We start from the raw sequence: 19739 nt of genomic DNA, 5'->3' as shown, positions 1-19739 counted from the left end.
GCTCTTTCCATGTCTAATGTGGAGAAAATTTTTGCTTGCCCAGGGGCTACGTGACGGTCTGCAAATGCCTTCGTCAAGCACGCGCTGAAATTCTTGTTTAGCTTGTTGGTACATAGTTGGATTGAGACGTCGGACTCTGGCTGGGGATGTTCCATAGTCACACCTAATCTTCATATTAACAAATACTTAAATTCACTGATTTCGTGGTCCGCTTGACCAATTAATATATTACAATTAATTAAGGTTTTTAGTTGAGATAAAAAAGTCAATGGCACGAGCGGGATTCGAACCGACGATCATCGGCTAGATACGCCGCTGCTCTACCACTTGAGCTATCGTGACCTCGATCCACTTGGACACTAACTTCTCATCTCAACCCCACCTTTGAATTTTCCCTCCTTTTTGCCATTTTTCAAATGTCGTGTAATCGGATTGGATTCTCGACTACAAATGAAATTTAGTGAAGTATACTTCATTTTAAATCATTAAATTCACAAATTTCGTGGTCCGCATGACCAATTAATATATTAATTTCACACTATTTTGTACTTAAAATATTCTTTTTCACAATTTATCAACTTCTGTTTGTCTGGTTAATCAGAATTGTCTGAAAAAATCGGCATCAAACTCTGCTCATATTTGTGTGCAAATATGTAAATAAAATACATAACATATAAAACAAATACTGTAATACAGTGGAAGACTTCAATCAGATTGTTGTGGTAATGATTCATTCATGATTTATGACTTCAGTGCCACAAATTGCCAGTGTTTACCTCTGAAAAAAAAGGTCAGCCCACGTGATAAATGTCAAATCAATATTTTGACCTAGTTCTTTTTCTCGTTTTATCAACTAAACTTTTACAAAAGCGGTGTCAATATTGACTTTTTCTTGTAATAAAGTTTATAATTGTGGTTTTTTGTATATTTATGGTGTGACTATAAATTAGCAAACCAAAAGCAACATGTATTATGGGCTATTTTGACAAATACAAAAAACACTCGTGAAATCATATTCGACAATTTAAACTACTTTATTTAGAATGTAGAAAACGTTTTTGAAGGACTTACCCAATAATCTTAAACTAAATTGTACACAATTCACCCGTTGATAAGAATCGGCTTTTTTTGCGTTGAGCGGTAACGCACTTATTTCGAAGTTGCGCCCTGATCCAATTTGACAAAATAAATTAAAACACCCGAACCCGTTGAAAGGTCACGGTCGGGGGTCTTTAACCATCAAGCAAGGAAGCTATAGTTAGCCACCACTATCGACCACCCGTATCACGGTCCGCCTTGACACAGTTGGTACGATCCGGCTTGCAGTACCAGTACGCCGCCGTCTTCCGTTCGAAATGGTCCGCCTGAAAAAGCTATCACCGGACAAGGTAGGGGTAAACATTTTGAAAATACACCGTAAAAATAATTGAGCCTCCACTGTATAGAAAATGGACTTAGCCTAAGGGAAATTACTTTTTATATAAAACCAACGCGATATTGTTATAATATTCCAAAAAAAAAATGAGGATGCCAGGTGAACCAATATTACATAATAATCTATTTACAACTGACAGTTCATGAGCTTGCTATTTCAACCAATCATATCTTTTATTAGTCGAAGGAACCATGTAACGTCCAATTGTACGTTCTGAAACTCGATTAATGTAAAATAAATTTACTTGATACTATAAAACGCACCTAATTTCAAACTTTCACACATGCAAAAACTCATTTTCCCTCACTTCTTTTTCTTTTTACTTTCTCTCGCCATGACTGTCAAACGGGCATTAATGCCATATAACTTTAGCTAAGATTACTTTTAAGAAAAGTGAAAGATTTTCTGAAGACAATTTGATTATTAATCCAAATTAGCATCTTTAATTTTCCCTCTCTTCTCTTTTTCTTCTTATTCCTCTTAATCCCTCTCTCTCTCTCTCTCTCTCTCTCACTCTCTTACTCTTTTATTCCTCTCTCCCTCCTTATTTTCTTGTTCTAACTCTTAATTTCTCTCTCTCTCTCTCCTTCTTTTCTTGATCTTTTTATTAATCTCTCTCTCTCTCTGTCTCATTCTCTTATTCCCTCTCTCTCTCTCCTTCTTTCCTTGTTCTTCCTCTTAATCTCTCTCTCCTTCTTTTCTTGTTCTTCCTCTTAATCTCTCTCACTCTCTCTCTCTCACTCACTCTCTCTCTCTCTCTCTCTCTCTCTCTCTCTCTCTCTCTCTCTCTCTCTCTCTCCCTTACGCTAAGTGGCAGAAAGTTGCCTGAGAACTAACTTCGCGCGAGTAAATATCAATTTTCGTTCCCCTGTTCATAGTTTTTTCTTCTCTTCACAATTCCTAACTTTATTTCACTATCTTTTTCTTTTTCATCTTCTTAGTCTCTCTTTCTATCATTCATTTGCTTTTTCTCGATTTCCCGTTCCTCATCTTTCGTTCTTTGTCTCTTTCTCTTTTTCTATGTATCTACTTATCTGTATAATTAATCTATATATCTGCCGATCTCTATATATTTCTAGTCACTATTTATCTCTATCTATCAATTGTAATCTATTTTTTGATAGATGGATCAAAATTTATTTATTTACAATGTAATATAACCACTACAGGCAAGGCCAAAAAAGAGAAACCATAAGCTTACAAAACATAATCAAAAGTATTATGTTGTAATTATTGATAATGTTAATTTTATAATAATAAATTTTTACAATAGCCATAAAAATGTGGTTGTTAACGAATTTGCTAAATTTTAAAAAAAAATTAACAAGGGTGCCGGACGTTATCACGAAAGCATTTTGCTGTGATTAACGATTTTGCGTCAACTAGATCTAATCGGAAATTATCTCTAAAAAAGGTTTAATTTGTTTTTTAAACCGAAGTGGCTTTAACAATAAAAAGACGAAATAGAGAGCACTGTGTTCAAACGATATGAAACAAAACTCGGCGAAGCTGGACGGGCCACAAACCATCCATCATTTATCGCTGGATATAATTTCAAGTCGCTTCTTGCCAAAATTTACCTTAAACTAAGTTTATTATGTATTTATTTGTATTTTGTACGTTTCATTAAATAAATACCTAAAAACATAATACAGTCGCAAAATAAAGAATATCCATAATGAAAAATAAGCAAGTGAACATAAATGTAAACAAATATTATTTGGCGATGCCGATTTTTATAATTTAAAAACACTAGGTTTACTGTGAAAATAGAAGAATCAAATTATTGAACTCTACTTGAATCTGTTGTTTTTGTTTTCTGACAAAAAATAACGGTGTATTTGTTTCAGTAGAAATCACATTTTATGCCCAATTTCAAAGGTTTTATTGACAAATTGTGATTGAATACGAATTCTAAGTTCAGTCTGACAATGTAAATGTTGTGGTAAGATGATAACCGTTCGAACTATGACTTTCAGCCCAACGTGTGCAGTTTTACCCTAAGTACACTCTCCACTGACCATTCAGTCAAGTAGATCAGAAATAGAAACGACAACAGAAATTCATGAGCTTTAATTAAAATTATTTAATTACATCCATTATATTTAGTGGTCTATTGACCAAAATACTTCTTTCATTTAATTAATCTTTTTATGTAAGGTATTGGTTGAAATGAAAAAGCTAGTGCCACGAGCGGGATTCGAACCTATGACCTTCGGCTAAATACGTCGCTGCTCTACCACTTCAGCTCTTGTTTTTATTTCAACCAATACTTTACATAAAGATTAATTAATTGGAAAAGTTATTTGGTCAATCCGACCACGATATATAATGGATTTAATAAATAATAATATTTTTTGAAATGACAAATCGTCGTCTCTAGCCATATAACAGTTTTAACACGTAATTATACTTTTCAAGCATAAATAGCAAATTTTAAATATTTTATTACTTGCGTTTTCGATTTTATCAGCACATCACGGCCGACTATATTTTTTTTAAACTACTACTTCGTTATCAACTCTCAATATGATAGTTTGATAAAGGTTATTCCTTTTTGTTTTTGTTTACTCAGATAGTTAAATAATTATTTAAAAAGTAAATAAACACAAAATAACAATAAAAGTATTTTGTCTCTATGGGGTCGATTATTAAGGGATAGTTTATAATCCATCTTAGTATTTTGAAAATACAAAACAAGTTTCTTGTGTGTCGGCTGTGTACCGCAGTTTTCAAATTTAATAGTAATGCAGGCTTAGTAAACAACGCGACTGAATAATACGCAGGTAATTTAAATAAACACAAATATAATAAAACTATTTTCTTGGCATATCATTTAACACTTGGTTATATTCAATTTAATTTTTAACAAGTTATTGAGTTTCTCTAAGTGGATGCATTATTGCCAGAATTGGTTTATAATTTTATGCTTTTGCTTTACAAGATATTCTTATATTTTTTCTAATTCAGTGAGAAATAATTTAATGATTTATAAATAATTTTTGTAACGTTTACTATCACTAGAATTAAATTTCCTAACTAGTAATTACCTTTAGTTTTCATTCAATAAAATGTTAAGATTAATAATTTGGTTGAAAAAATTAATTATTAAGTTAAGTATTAAATAAGGCTAAGTTATAACAAGTCGGTTTTGAGAGCGAAAGAGAGAGAGAGAGAGAGAGAGAGAGAGAGAGAGAGAGAGAGAGAAAGAGAGAGACAAAGAGAAAGAGAGAGAGANAGAGAGGGAGAGATTGATGGATTGGTCTCTTTGTTTAATAACTCAAAATTAGCTGTTTTTAGTGTGGAAGAGAGAGAGTGAGTGAGAGAGAGATAGGTAGAAAGATAAATAGCTAGATAGATAAATAGAGAGAGACAGAGTGAGCGAGGGAGGTTGAAAAAGGAGGGAAAGAAAGAAAAAGAAAGATAGATTAGTAGAGAGGGTTAGTTGGTAAGAGAGAGATAATGGGATAGTCTGCCGCAGATTTAACTATCAGACCAGCGAGCTTTATAAAAATTATTAAAATCCATGTCATTTCTTAATCCTTCAATGCAACCAGGAAATTCTAAACGAGTTCTACTCCGTTAATAACTTCCCTCGTATTTACAGTCTCTAATCCCTTTCCATACGTGTGCGTGTCAAGTTAAAGGCCTGACTCCCAGGAAACCCTCCATTCACCCTTTGGCCAGGACCTTTCCAAACTACTTATATTTCCGCTGAGATTGCCGACTGGTTTTATTCCCCTTTCGACTCAGATTTTTATTACGTCTAATACGACCGGGGCGGTGGTAAAAGTACGTATTGAAAGAAGAAATCTAAAGAGACGGCGAAGGGGAAACTCGAGAAATTTCACCATGTCGAGCAAAGCTGGACTAAAGAATTGAAAATCTTCAGATCAAAAAACGCTCATATATTCATATAATGTCTGGTATATTTTTTGAAATGAAACGTACATTCTTTGTAATTTAATCTGAATGATTTGAATGAACTTTGAAAAATCAGATTTCTCCAATCACCATAAAGTTAGTCTATATTTAATATAAACTGTAGGTCTGTATTGATGTAACAAAACTCGTTTCCTTACTTTTTACTCATTTTGTATAAATATGGTTCCAGGTGATGGCGACTGATGACAGTATGAGCGACGACGTGTTTGAAACTGAAACAGAGAGCCGCCTTCTTTCGGATCCGAGGTCGGGGAAGCCGACCCCGAGCCCGACCGGCTACCGCGATTACACACCAGACCCGAAACTTTTAACACCAATTAAACGAGAAGACTCAGACATAGCACATAAGGTTAGTGGAAATCCATCTTATTAATTAATCATTAAATATGGTTTTCTTGGCATTGTTGAAACTTGGGATTTTTTAATTTCTTGTACCTAACTTCCTTCCACCCGATTCGTTAAAGATTGACAAATTTGCTAATAGTGCTGCACTGCTCCTAGAATCTGTAAATTAGTCATAAATTAGACAATGGTACTAACAATGTTTCAATTAATTATGGTTTTTAGTTGAGATAAAAAGTCCCTTTCGGTTGAACCTTGCTCTACCACTTGAGCTATCGTGACATCGATCCACTCGGACACAAACTTCCCATCTCAACCCCACCTTTTGAATTTACCCTCCGTTTTGCCCTTTCTATCTCAACTAAAAACCTCAATTAATTGAAAGATATTAATTGGCTAAGCGGACCATGAAAACTAGTGAATTTAATAAGGTAATGACAATGTTGAACCCAGGAGAATCCAATTTAGTCCCTGGTGATCCTTAGATGCCTGTTATAATGTACAAAAGACCAGGGATATGGTTAGTCTCAAAATTATCTTAGAACAATGGAATATTCCAAGTTAAAAAAGTCGAGCAAGAACATTTTGCACTGAAGAGTGTTTTGAAAAGCCTTAAGTCATTAAAAGAGACCGGATGAATGAGCGCTAGTCTTCCCTTTCTGTACATTACTGTCTGCGCTTTAATCCTTTACTCTGCTGCGACCTGTTTAAATCTATTGTGAAGCCCTTTAAACCATATCTTGGAAAATACACTTTTTTCTATAAGGAAGCACTTACCTCGGCGCTTCTTGTGGTGTAAGAATTACCTTACCGAAGTATTTGTAAGTACTTTACCGTAACCGGTTTAATGCTTCACAGTAACAAAGGATATGTCTCTGGTTCCTCTGGATCGAGTCAGAATGTTTCTGGTTTTGCTTTGTCCCTCTTCTTTTTGTGGTAGTGTTGGCAGTGTCTGTATAGAAGCCTACAATATTCGTCAAATCTTTCCTGCTAAAAGATAGATTCATAGATTGATAGATAGATAGATAGATAGATAGATTGATAATAGATAGATTGATTGATAGATAGATAGATAGATTGATTGATAGATAGATAGATTGATTGATTGATAGATAGATAGATAGATAGATAGATAGATAGATAGATAGATAGATAGATAGATAGATAGATAGATAGATAGATAGATAGATAGAGANATAACTCAAAATTAGCTGTTTTTAGTGTGGAAGAGAGAGTGAGTGAGAGAGAGATAGGTAGAAAGATAAATAGCTAGATAGATAAATAGAGAGAGACAGAGAGAGCGAGGGAGGTTGAAAAAAGAGGGAAAGAAAGAAAGAAAAAGAAATATAGTGAGATAGTGAGAGAAAGGCAGAAGCAGAGAGGGAGAGAGAGAGTGAGAGAGAGGGAGAGAGAGTGAGAGAGAGGGTGAGAGAGAGAGAGAGAAAGTGTGTGAGAGAGAGTAAGAAAGAAAGAGAGTTAGAAAGAGAGAGAGAGTGAGAGAAATTGTGTGAGAGAGTGAGAAAACGAGAGAGTGAGTGAGAGAAAGAGAAAGAGAGAGAGAGAGAAAGAGAAAGAGAAAGAGAAAGAGAAAGAGAAAGAGAAAGAGAGAGAGAGAGTGAGTGAGAGAAAGAGAGAGAGAGAGAGGGAGAGGGAGAGAGAGAGAGATAGTGAGAGAGTGAGAGACAGGCGTTCTTGCCTTATAACTCGTGCTTTTCTCCAGTGCTTGAGTTTTTCTTTCTCAAGCCATTTTCTCAGTTCAAACTTACACACACTCTGGTGAAGAAGAAGAAGAAAATAACCTTTATTCAGGGGCTTAAAGCCCCCTTGAATAACAAAACTACATAATACAGCTGTATCCAGACTCGTTATCAACACAAATAAAAAAGTGTGTGGTGATTAGTGACCGTTAATCGATAATTATTCAGAAATCGACCCGATACTGGCAGACATAATTATGACACATCTATTAAATACAGTCATACCACAACTTTAATTTAACACACACATTTAATAGCTTTCACTCACGCCTATAATTTACGCATTAAATCGAAAACAACAAAAAAATACCATTTTTAGATACACTCGCAATAAAATAACCAGATGGCACATTAATCACAGATTGGTATCAAAAACCAAGAAACCCAGATCGCTACCTCAACTTTTCATCTCGCCATCCTCTTCATACAATAATAAACACGGTCAAAGGGTTACTTCACAGAATGATTACCTTAAGCCATGAATCATTTCACCACAAGAGCATAAAGGTATACAAACAGATCCTCCATAACAATTACTACCTACAAAGTACAAAATCAATTGTTTAAACTGTCCGGCATCTTACATCGTTCTTACCTACCAATATCTAAACAAGAGAGAAAAGCAACATATCTATGATTGCAAAAAACCCAAACAAAATCCTACAGCACTCGCTACCCACCATTATGAACGAAAACACAATTACGACTTCAACAATCCAAAAATGTTACACACAGAACAAAACAAACATAAACGTATCTTTTTAGAAATGGTTTACATCAACTGAGATAAACACAGCATCAATTACAGTACAGATACATGTAAATTCAGTCGCAGTTACGCCAATATCATTAATCAAATTCAATACAGATAACATACTTATATCATCACATTACATTCCACACATCAAACATTTTTACATAGTCTAATTTTTCAACAATTTAGCTTTCCTTTTCCTATTTAGCCCTTTCTATATAATCCTGAAAGGATAATCTGGCCGAACCATTACCAACACATTGTTTCCCTTCGTCGGCTCTTTTCACCTCAAAGAAGCCGACGCCTTGTACAAAAATGTCTTTTCTATACCAACTTCCTTCCCCACCCCTTCAAAATCCAACGTATGTAAACATAAAACAGCAAAATCTCACTGGCACTCTCAACACGACAAGCAAGAATGGCACAATTACACAGAAAACAAACACTTTGAGTGAGTAGAAATACTTTGATTGAATATAAAAAATATACTTTGCATTGTATAAATTCACTTTTCCACATCCTAAATGTATTTGTTAAATGTAAACAATGTTTGTAAATCTCAGGCGCTGAAGATGATCTCAATAAAGATCGAAACGTTGGCACGATAAGTAAAATGTTTTTATGAAACCTACATCACACCAGACCGCATCTCACGATTTCTGAATAATTACAAATAAAAAAGAAAAATGTCTATTACAAAGTTACAAAAAATTGTATATACGTTTTAAACATTTAGTAAAAATGAAGTGTATGAAATTAAAAAGACAATTATGTTTAACAAGACAGTTGATTTAATGATTTTTCAATTAGGGCAACTGGTTCTAAGCAAAATAGGATTACCATAACAGGTGGTAATCAAATAGGCGCGACTTAAATGTGGAAAGGGAAGGAGTGTGGCGGATATAGTGAGGAAGGGAATTCCAGAGGCTGGATGAACGGACGAGGAAGGAACGCCTAAAAGCAGTCGTTCTGTGTACAGAAATCAGAAGAGCTAGAACGGGTACGACGGTTGTGACATTGTGAACGAAGACCTATAGATTAGAGGAGGAGAGTGGGAATTGGGGGATATTGTTTGGTGGAGGAAGCCAAGGAAGTATAGCCTGCGGTGGGAAGGGTATAACCACTTCAAGCCAAAGTGCTCCCATTAGTTTCCCATTAGTCACATGGGACCTCCTTGGAGAGCCGAAAATGAATGTATAAAACAGTCCATTAAGTGCTTAAATCTTTCATCCAGCTCCTGCCGTAAACGATAAATCCATAGTCAAAGTAAAGGAGAATACGGACGAAACTAGGAGTTTACAGGTACAAATGGGAAGAACTGGCACGACGGAACTGATGAAAGGTGGAAAAGCAGCAGCGGGAGATGTGTGAACGGTGCACTCGTTGTAATTTTGGTAGGCTGCCCGTTTTTTTTTTGGTTCGTTGGTTGGCCTTCATTTCCTTCTATACTTCATGTCCCGGAATCCACTTTAAGGAAATGTTGTGATTTTCTAGAGACATTAAGAAATTTATGCATTTCTGGACAAGTTTAAGGTTTACTAAAATAAATGAGATTGCTAGATTCACTTTACCATGAAAAAATGAAAAACTCAACTACAGGCGGTACTGGTCCAAAGGATTGAAATCTACTCCTGCTTTTGCTAGTTTTTCAGCCTGATCAGTACCTTTATTTATTACAATTTTTTCATCAGTTTGGTCTGTCGAGATAGCTTCAGCATTTCCCCAACTCCAGGGTTTGGTTAGTTCTTGTACAACTAAATCAACAATCAATTAATCTTTATATAAGGTATTGGTTGAGATAAAAAAGTCAATGTCACGAGCGGGATTCGAACTCACGACCTTCGGCTAAATACGCCGCTGCTCTACCACTTGAGCTATCCTGACTTATATAAAGATTAATTAATTGAAAAACGTTTTTCGGTCAATCGGACCACGAACTCTAATGAATAAATTAATAAGATTTAAAAAATCATGTAAACAAACTTGAAAACCTGATTGCAAAATCGATAACTCTCCAAATTACTGAGTAATACATTTTTATTTTATTACAGAACATTTAACGATAAAAATAAACCTTAAAATAAGGTTTAAAATTTTACTTAATGAAATAATGTATGACTATTCCATTTTGGCTTTACCAAAAATTAACCTTAGTACGCCAGTTTTATTATTGAAGCATAGTTAAAAGAATAAATATACCATAAAATGAAACCCCAACTACATTTTGAGATTTCCTGCTTGTGAAATATGACTTTGCCGCACAAAAAAGTTCCCCTTCACCGGTACAGATGTACCAACAAAAAAGTAGAAAAAAAACTTAAAACTCGTTTTTACTTCTGGGGAAAGTTTCAGTAAAGAATGCGACGGCTTGTACCCTCGCTTTTACATTATGTACGGCGATAAATGTTGACAAAAGAGTCCCAAATGGCAAAAGACGACGTTCCGGCTATTTCGCCTTAATTTTTCCTCCAGGAGTCAAACTGTACTTTGCGAATACTGAGTAAAATCATTCAAAATGTTGGTAAGTATGTACGTTCTGTTCTTTTATGTCACGCTTAAAACTACTAAAACTGATATGTGCACAGATGTTTGATGTTATCCTATGAAATGATTTCTCCAGATAATATTGACTGTTTTTCGATAGCTGGTGCAAAAGAAAAAAAAGACCTTTTTTTCTTGTTAACAGCCGTATGTCTTTTTTAAAATTTTATTTGAAAAGAGGTTGGTAAGTTTAATGATGATAACGAGTTCCCCTTGTTGAAAAGGACCATGGAGGGTAAAAAAGTAGATAACGAGGATTGTTAGGTTAAAAGCTAAATACGTCTGTGGAAGAAAGGACCCTTGCAAAAATTAATTATACTCTTTAAACTCGACTTTTACGAAAATTAGAAAATTTGCGAGAAGTTAAAACTTCAGCGTACTCGAAACGATTTTTTTCCAGATATTGAAGGTTTATAAAAAAAATATATATATATATATTAAAATTGGCTTTGGATTGGCAAAGTCTCAAAGAATGATTTCATCAGTTGAGGAGAACAAAGGATCAGATTATACCGCAACATGTTTGAATTAATGAATTTTAATAATAATCGCGCTCATCATTGTAAGGTAAAGGTCCCGGGTTCGAATCCAGCGGCCCTGCTTACAGATGGGCTTTTTTTTCAAAAACACCGGCTCCCCGAGGATTTATATGACCTCTACTGTTGCGAACCTCGTAAAATTAAAAAAAAAATCTGTGTAATAACGATACATTTTTGAATTCATTTCATAATTTCATTAATTTCATAAAAATTCATTTTTGAATTAATGAATTTTAATAATAATCCGTGTGGGGCGTCGGTGGCCGGAACGGTTTAGGCGTTGATACGGCGCTCATCATTGTAAGGTAAAGGTCCCGGGTTCGAATCCAGCGGCCCTGCTTACAGATGGGCTTTTTTTCAAAAACACCGGCTCCCCGAGGGTTTATATGATCTCTGCTGTTATGAACCCTCGTAAAATTTAAAAAAAAAAATCTGTGTAATAACGATACATTTTTGTAATTATGTTTATTGACAAATCTTTAAACGAGTAGGGGAAATGTAGTGTCTGTGGTTTTCAACTAATTCTCAGTCAAATTAAAAAACAAAAATAACAGTTTAGTATTTCATAAGGTTTATACGTAATTATATAGTTTGTTGTTCGTAGTATTTGTTGTTTATTTTTTTATTATTCACCTGGTACTGACTTTTTCTATTTGCCACATTTTTTAGCTTGTATTGAGAGAAAGTATCTACTCTGGTTAAACTATAGAATGTTGAATTTGAGTCTCTCCTAGCCAATTTGCAAACTTTTCGGTAGATTTATGATGTAGCTGATATCCTTGACATAGCGTTTGTTAATGTACAGCGGACAGTGAAAAATTACAATGATCATTTTTAGTTATTTGTTTTTTTAAATTTGAGATAATCATATTTCTTTTATTATCTCTTGTGATTGCTCCTTTTTCTATTTCTTGCTTTTCTGTTATTTTATTTCCCTCAAACCCTCATATTTAGATATTGAAAAGTTTCTGCTTGACGCTTACTGTTTAGGGTCTTAATGTCTGACAGTCTAAAAAGCGAACCTATACTTCTTTCGATATATTTCTATTGTCTCTTCATAAAGGGAGAGTGCAAGGCGTATTGAAAGGATACGTCCCAAGGGTTTAGTAGGGAAAAATTGGTCCTTTTACCTTCCACCTCTTTAGTTACAACTTCTACGAGGGGAGGCTAAGGAGGTGGAATCATCGATTTTAATGAAACTTTAGGTGGTACTAAAGAGAAAATTATAAGACCTGTCTCCAAGCGTTCTGGCCCTAGGAGCTGAGATAAAACCTCTATTATAACCACGATTTTAAATAATTTTTTAACATAAAAAATAAGAACCAAAAAACACTTTAGCATACTGCGGTATGGAAAATTACTTTGTTGTTTGGAAAATAACAAAACAATTAAAGAGAAAGATTTTATTAACAACTTTTATGCTAATTGGTTTGATTGAAATGGAAACAAAAGTAAATTGTTAAATCTTTATACAATTTAAAATATTACTGAATTCGAATTACTGATTCACATAAGCCCAAATCTCGTTAATAAATAAATAAATCAACTTACTAGCCTAATTATATCTGTTATCCTAAAATAATACAGATTGTTTACTTACTTCCCTGTCATCTTCAAGATATTTCATTGGGACAGATTCAGCTCCATTGATAGCTGCCGTGAGTGTTGCTTGATTTACCGTATTTTCAAGATCTGCACCAGTAACCCAGTCGTCCTTCTGCGAGAAGATCGACATATTTCTTAATTACTTTTTTTCTATAAAAATGTACATAGACAGAAGAGTCTATCACTTCAGATAGACCACCGGCAATTCCAGCTTTTGAAATTTACAGTAAATTATTGTCAGGTCTTGAAAATCACCCACTATGTTGGCACTCCGTGGTAGGACGTCGGTCTTATCCGTCCAACCGCCGAGTTTGGGCCTCTGGGGCTGCCAACAGCTAAATCATTTCATGTCTGGACACGATCAGTTCCTGAAACCAAACCTGCTGGTTTGATCCTGTATAATCACCATGAATTCAAGGTCATTGAATTTTTTTTTTAACATTTAAAACATTTTTTATGAGGAGGGTTCTTTCTCTTGTATATATACATTTAATGAAATAAATTCACTAATTTCGTGGTCCGCTTGACCAATTAATATATTACAATTAAGGTTTTTAGTTGAGATAAAAAGTCAATGGCACGAGCGGGATTCGAACCCACGATCTTCGGCTTGATACGCCGCTGCTCTACCACTTGAGCTATCGTGACCTCGATCCACTCGGACACCAACTTCCTATTTCAAGCGCACCTTTTGAATTTTCCCTGCTTTTTGCCATTTTTCAAATGTCGTGTAATCGGATTGGATTCTCGACGAAAAATGGCATTTGACGTATCAAGCCGAAGATCGTGGGTTCGAATCCCGCTCGTGCCATTGACTTTTTATCTCAACTAAAAACCTTAATGAATGTGTGATGATTAGTGACCGTAAATCGATTGGGCACTCTCCACACGACACGCAAGAATGACACAATTACACAGAAGACAAACACTTTGAGCCCTGAAGATGATCTCAATAAAGATCGAAACGTTGGCACGATAAAGAAAATGTTTTTCTGAAACCTACCTAAATACCTTAATTAATTTTAATGAAATAATTAAAAAGCGGTTTCAAATTTGCTACGGGCAGATTAGTGTGTCGACAAAGATGGTTCAATGTTGTTTAAACGAAATTTTTTATTTAATTGAAAGTGAATTAAAATTAATGAATGACGTGTATAGAGATTAGTGACCGTTAATCGATAGTAATTCAGATATCGTGAGATGCGGTCCCGACGGTCTGAATTATTAATGAATGACTTTGAACTAATTAAACCAACTCACAAAACCAGCAACGAAGGAGGAAAAATGAACGTACTTGAACAAAAAAAAGCAAAAAAGGAAAATACTATTCATTATGAGGTGTGGAGTACTCAATATTCATCCTTTTATACCCTTTTTTTCATCCTTTTATGACCATTATTATCCTATTATATAACTAACCTAATTGAGAGTAGATGGGGTACTCAATATTCTGCATCGGTCCTCTCAAACGCATATTCACACTAATATTGTAGATAAATTCTCACAGTGCTATAGACAGAAAACTATCACTTTTATACACAATAAAACCCATAAATAAAAATAAAAATGGGGTCGCTGTCGTGGTCAAGCTCGATTCTCATGTCGGATGGCATTTTTACGTGCTCTCTGTATGGAGGTAAGGCTTTAAGGACACACAAGGGTTTTGGCTCAAAAGTAAGTGCCCGTGTGGCAACTTCGCATGACCAATTTTTAATAGGGAGAGGATAAACCGTCCTCTACAAGTCAGGCTATACGAGGGCCACATTTCGACAGTGCTCTTGATACAGGAGAGCTTGTTTTCCCATCAGGCTGTAATGAAGGTATGTGGTATCTTTTGTTCGGACACTGCCGAATGGGACAATAATAAAAAATAATATTCACCAGATCCTTGCTGCGCAGAGTAAATAATACAAATAAAATAAAATCCGAATTACACAAAAAAATTATATTTCTTTGTACAAATAAACAAACAAATTCAACTTTTCGAAGTAAAATATTAAAAAGATCTCAATCAAAATAATCATACAAAAAATAATTTAAATATTTTCTTTTGCCAACCTGTTAACGTTAGATTAACATACCGCCATGCTCGTTATGGCGAAAGCAGCGATAGTTTTTCTATTTGTTTAACAAATGAACTATTTGCATTTTTATATAATACAAATCAAAATAACAAAATTTTTTTGACTTAACAAATTTAAACAAATACAAAGTAAGATTTTTTCTAAATAAATTATCGTTTGTTTGAAAATAAAATAACATTTTCTTCATTGTTAATAATTAATTATTAGTTATTAGTTAATAATTAACTAATTATATTATTACTAATTATATTAACTAATAATTAATAAGTTAATTATTATTAGTTTTTAGTTGAGATAAAAAAGTCAGTGTCACGAGCGGGATTCGAACCCACGATCTTCGGCTCGATACGCAGCTCCTCTACCAATTGAGCCATCGTGACCTCGATCCCACTCGTGACACTGACTTTTTTATATCAACTAAAAACCTTAATTAATCGAATGATATTAATTGGTCAAGAGGACCACGAAAACTAGTGAATTTAATAAGTTAAAATGAAGTATACTTCACTAAAGCTCTCCATATGTTTTTATTGCATTTTTTAGCATCAGAGGGTGGATAGCGGTAAATTAGTCCGGAGGTTGGGACTCTAGCCACCTCGTCCGACTTTTTTTGTTTCTCTCCAGCCCTTTCACACCAGCCTCAGAAATGGTTATTTTTTTTCGTAAAATTGATTAATTTCTGATATTACGGAATGATGGTACATAATAATGTTTTTAACTGTCCATACTTTCTCATTTAACTAGCTGAAAGTAAATTATTTTGAAAGAATATTTTTATATTAACGACAAATAATAAAATAAATAGTTGGACCGGTTAAATGCGATTGATCTGCAATTATTTATCTAATGGTTCAACTCACAATTTAATTAGTATCATTGAAATCGAATCTGCTGAATAATCAAACTGAGAAGAGATGTAGCCCCTGGGACGTGCGGATGTGGACTTTTCCATAAATATCGCTGTAAATGGTTTCCCAGAATGGGGTCACGAAATAAAAGTAAATTTTTGAATGAAAAGTTCACGTTTCTCCTTCTTCTTTTTTGGTGGTCTTACTCTGGGGGTCGTGGGCCTTGGGCGATCTGAGTGCCCCGTTAGCGGTCAGTTAAACTGACGAGCCAGATTTTTAAAAAAAATCATTGTAATGTTTTTTTGTTTCAGACAATACTTTTGGGGGACTCCGGAGTAGGTAAGACTTCGTTACTCGTACAGTTCGACACAGGAAAATTTCAATCGGGGACGTTTTCTGCGACTGTCGGCATCGGTTTCACGGTGAGTATTTTACTACTTTTTTCTGTATTTATCAACCAAGGGCCCACGGGAAAAAAAACCCTGTCAAGGATCAGGAATCCAAGGTAAGCCTTGTTTCGTATTTGGCCAGTTTGAATCGCCCGATCGTGAAAGCACACTGCTAAGAGGTGTGGTATTCTCTTCATTAAAATCCCAATTACAGAACTTTTCCTGTTGCGGTAAGAAGTTTAATCTAGTAATCATAAAATTTCGAGTTTGTAACTTAGCGGATACATCAGTGTCGCATCAAACTTTGCAAACTTAATCCAAGTTTCCAAACCTTTAAATTATTATCCGAACAGGAATAAAGAACTGACTGTATTACGTAGACTTTGAAATGATATTCAAATATTGCCCACTAAAATATACATAATTATTATTATACCATTGCGGACGACCTACCGGCGTTGCGTGATTGTATATCTAGCGCCTGGTATTTTAATTGGCAAATACGAGCCGGACGCCCCTCTCATATTTCCATTATCATAATATGGAGGATTAGATATAAACTAAACTTGATTAGGTAGGATGAGATATAAACTGCTTAAAACTGAATAGAAATATTTATAATTTATTCTTACACTATTGATTTTAATTAAATTAATCGATATATTCTTGTTAGTTGGATAAAACAAAATAGAAAATACAAACAAATGTTAATGTTAAGTTTTAATAACGGATTCACTTAAGAATAGTAAAAAAATAATAAAAAAGATAAAAAATGAATTTATACAATGCTAGGAATTTTTTGATTCAATCAAAGTATTTGTACTCATTCCAAGTGTTTGTTTTTCGTGTAGATCTGTCGGCTCCTTTCACCTCAAAGAAGCCGACTCCTCATATAAAAATGTCTTTCTATTCCCGACTTCCCTCCCCACCTTTTCAAAATCCAACGTATAAATACATAAAACATCAATATCAATATCTCACTGGCACTCTCAACACGACAGACAAGAATGACACATCTACACGGAAAACAAACACTATGAGTGAGTACAAATACTTTGCTTGAATTGAATTTTCTAGCATTGCATAAATTAATTATTTATTTATTTTTTATCTAAAATTTTCTAGCATTGTATACATTCGTTTTTTTTTTTAAATCTAAAATTTTCTTGCATTCTATAAATTCATTTTTTAATCTAAAATTTTCTAGCATTGTATAAATTCATATTTTTAATCAAAAAGTTTCTAGCATTGTATAAACTAATTTTTTCTTTTAATCTAAAATTTTCTAGCATTGTATAAATTCATTTTTTATTTATTTATATTTTTTATCTAAAATTTTCTTGCATTGTATAAATTCATTTCTTTAAATCTAAAATTTTCTAGCATTTATAAATTTGTTTTTTATTTATTTATTTATTTTTATTTAAAATTTTCTTGCATTGTATAAATTCATTTTTTTAATCTAAAATTTTCTACCATTGTATAAATTCATTTTTTTAATCTAACATTTTAATAAAAAACCTGAAGGTTTTCTGAGTAACACATCGATACAACTAACCCTATTTATTATATTTTCTTTATTTTATTTTATTATTTTTTTTTTTTACAGGGGCAACCGACAGCTTGGTCATTTCAGCCCCGAAGCACTAGCGAAATACCACTACATACTCGGTACATCACACCAATAAATATATTCATGCCTGAGAGGCGATGGACAGGCTACTTCGCCATCAGCCCCTCCCCATTCACGCCAATAAATACATTCACTCATATAAGACACAGAAACACAAAACACATATTTTGAAGGCTACATACAATAAAAAAATTCCCAATTCCCCTAAAAAGGGGAACAGGAGACCCTGAAACTCGCTACCGTGTTTGAGAACTCTCCTTAAACCCGGAGGCATGCCTACACGCTCTCTGTATGGAGCCGAGGCATGACACGCCTCTATTATGTGGGACACATCGAACAACCTTTCTCTGCATAAGGGGCACCTGCGCAGGCTTTGGGCCATTATTTTTTTTAAATTAACACTTATGGTATTTTAAGGTTTAAGTCAATGGTTTACCAACGATTTTATTCATCAAAATAATATGTTTGTATGTTTCATTTATCTACTGGGTTTTGATTGGATTTTCTTCTAGGAAAGTTAACTCAATACTCGACACAATGTACAGGTTGCTTTTTTTTTAATAAATGCTATTTTCCAACGACAACTTGCAAATATGACAGGCATCAATCCCTGAAAGCTTTTCCGAGAAACATGACAATGCACGATATAGACCAATTTAGATCGATAAATGCTAGTGCTCTATTTCTGGCTCCCTAGCCTTTATCTATTTTGCATTGAAACTTTTGATTCAGATAATTGTCAAAATCACAAAAACATCTAATAATAATTGTAAATAAGAACTATTGCTATATAGTTAGTTAGTGCTATATAGCTAAATAGTTTAAAAATAGTAAAAAGTATAAGCATAATAAGAATCATTAAATATAAATAATAAGTTTTTCATCTAAGTTTTTTGGCTGAGATTAAAGTAATTACTTATTTTAATTACTAAATTAATTCATATTTGTTTAGTGTCCATAATTGAACAGAATTTTTCATCACAGCCAAAAACCTTAGATGAAAAGAATATTTAATATGGTCAATTACAGACTAAACACACATGCATTAATTTAATAATTAAAAGAAGTAATTACTTCACTAATAGCTCGCCGTGGCCACTTCATTAGTCGCTGAGAATCGAATCCTGATTACACGACATTTGAAAAATGGCAATAAAAAGGGAAAATTCGAAAGGTTGTAGGTTGTGATGGGATGTTGTGTCCGAGGGGATCGAAGTCACGATAGCTCAAACGGTTAAAGCAACGGCGTGTTGAGCCGAAGGTCGTGGGTTCGATTCCCGCTCGTGACACTAATTTTTCACCTCAGCAAACAACTTTAAATGAAAAGAATAATTAATATGGATTAATTGTGGCTACTAAACAAATATGGATTAATTTAATAAATAATAAGTAAAAACCTGTTGACTTACTGCCCACTCTTTTAACGAACATTAAATCCCTATTCAATGTTATTTTTGTTTTAAATGTTTTGTCTTTGGTTGCCGATACATAGTTCTATTTTTATCATAGAATGTGGGAATCAAGCAAATGAAATGTTTATTTTCTGTTTTGTATTTTTAAAATACGTGCTTTAGTTTAAGCTATTTGTCTATTGAACTACTTTATCTCATAATTTTGATTTTAAAGGTGAGACAAAAAAAATATATGAAGTACATTGTTGATAAGATTTGGCCTGTAAAAACATATGGTACGGCGGGCTTAGCCCCAATTCATGTTAATAATATTCAGAGGAAACAAAATATTCAAAAAAGTATCTCACTTAAAAGATAGAATTTTGAATTAGGGAGATTAGGTTTATTTAGAAATGGTAAAATAAGCAATATGCTAATTGCTGCTAATATGGCGATTACTCCTCCTATTTTATTAG

The 19739-nt window shown here is 33.9% G+C and overlaps 1 protein-coding gene and 1 non-coding gene across 2 annotated transcripts in view; both read left to right on the top strand.

Moving 5' to 3' along the window:
* Positions 1-17937, top strand: part of LOC106669902 (ras-related protein Rab-26) — a gene marked incomplete at its 3' end in the record, with an annotated part of 36796 nt that extends 18859 nt beyond the window's left edge. The window contains exons 2-4 of the mRNA XM_024227366.1: positions 5550-5729; positions 16162-16272; positions 17849-17937. Of these exons, the coding sequence (XP_024083134.1) occupies positions 5550-5729; positions 16162-16272; positions 17849-17937 (380 nt within the window). The remainder of the gene's footprint in view (positions 1-5549; positions 5730-16161; positions 16273-17848) is intronic.
* Positions 17938-19087: 1150 nt separating this feature from the next.
* On the top strand, positions 19088-19161 carry Trnan-guu. The gene has a single exon. It is a non-coding gene; the product is annotated as a tRNA-Asn (tRNA).
* Positions 19162-19739: the final 578 nt, after the last annotated feature.

Source organism: Cimex lectularius, unplaced genomic scaffold, assembly GCF_000648675.2.
Source record: "Cimex lectularius strain Harlan isolate CLEC.00 unplaced genomic scaffold, Clec_2.1 scaffold193, whole genome shotgun sequence".
Classification (NCBI taxonomy): domain Eukaryota; kingdom Metazoa; phylum Arthropoda; class Insecta; order Hemiptera; family Cimicidae; genus Cimex; species Cimex lectularius.
The sequence above is the reverse complement of the archived record's forward strand: the minus strand, read 5'-3'. Positions and strand labels throughout refer to the sequence as shown.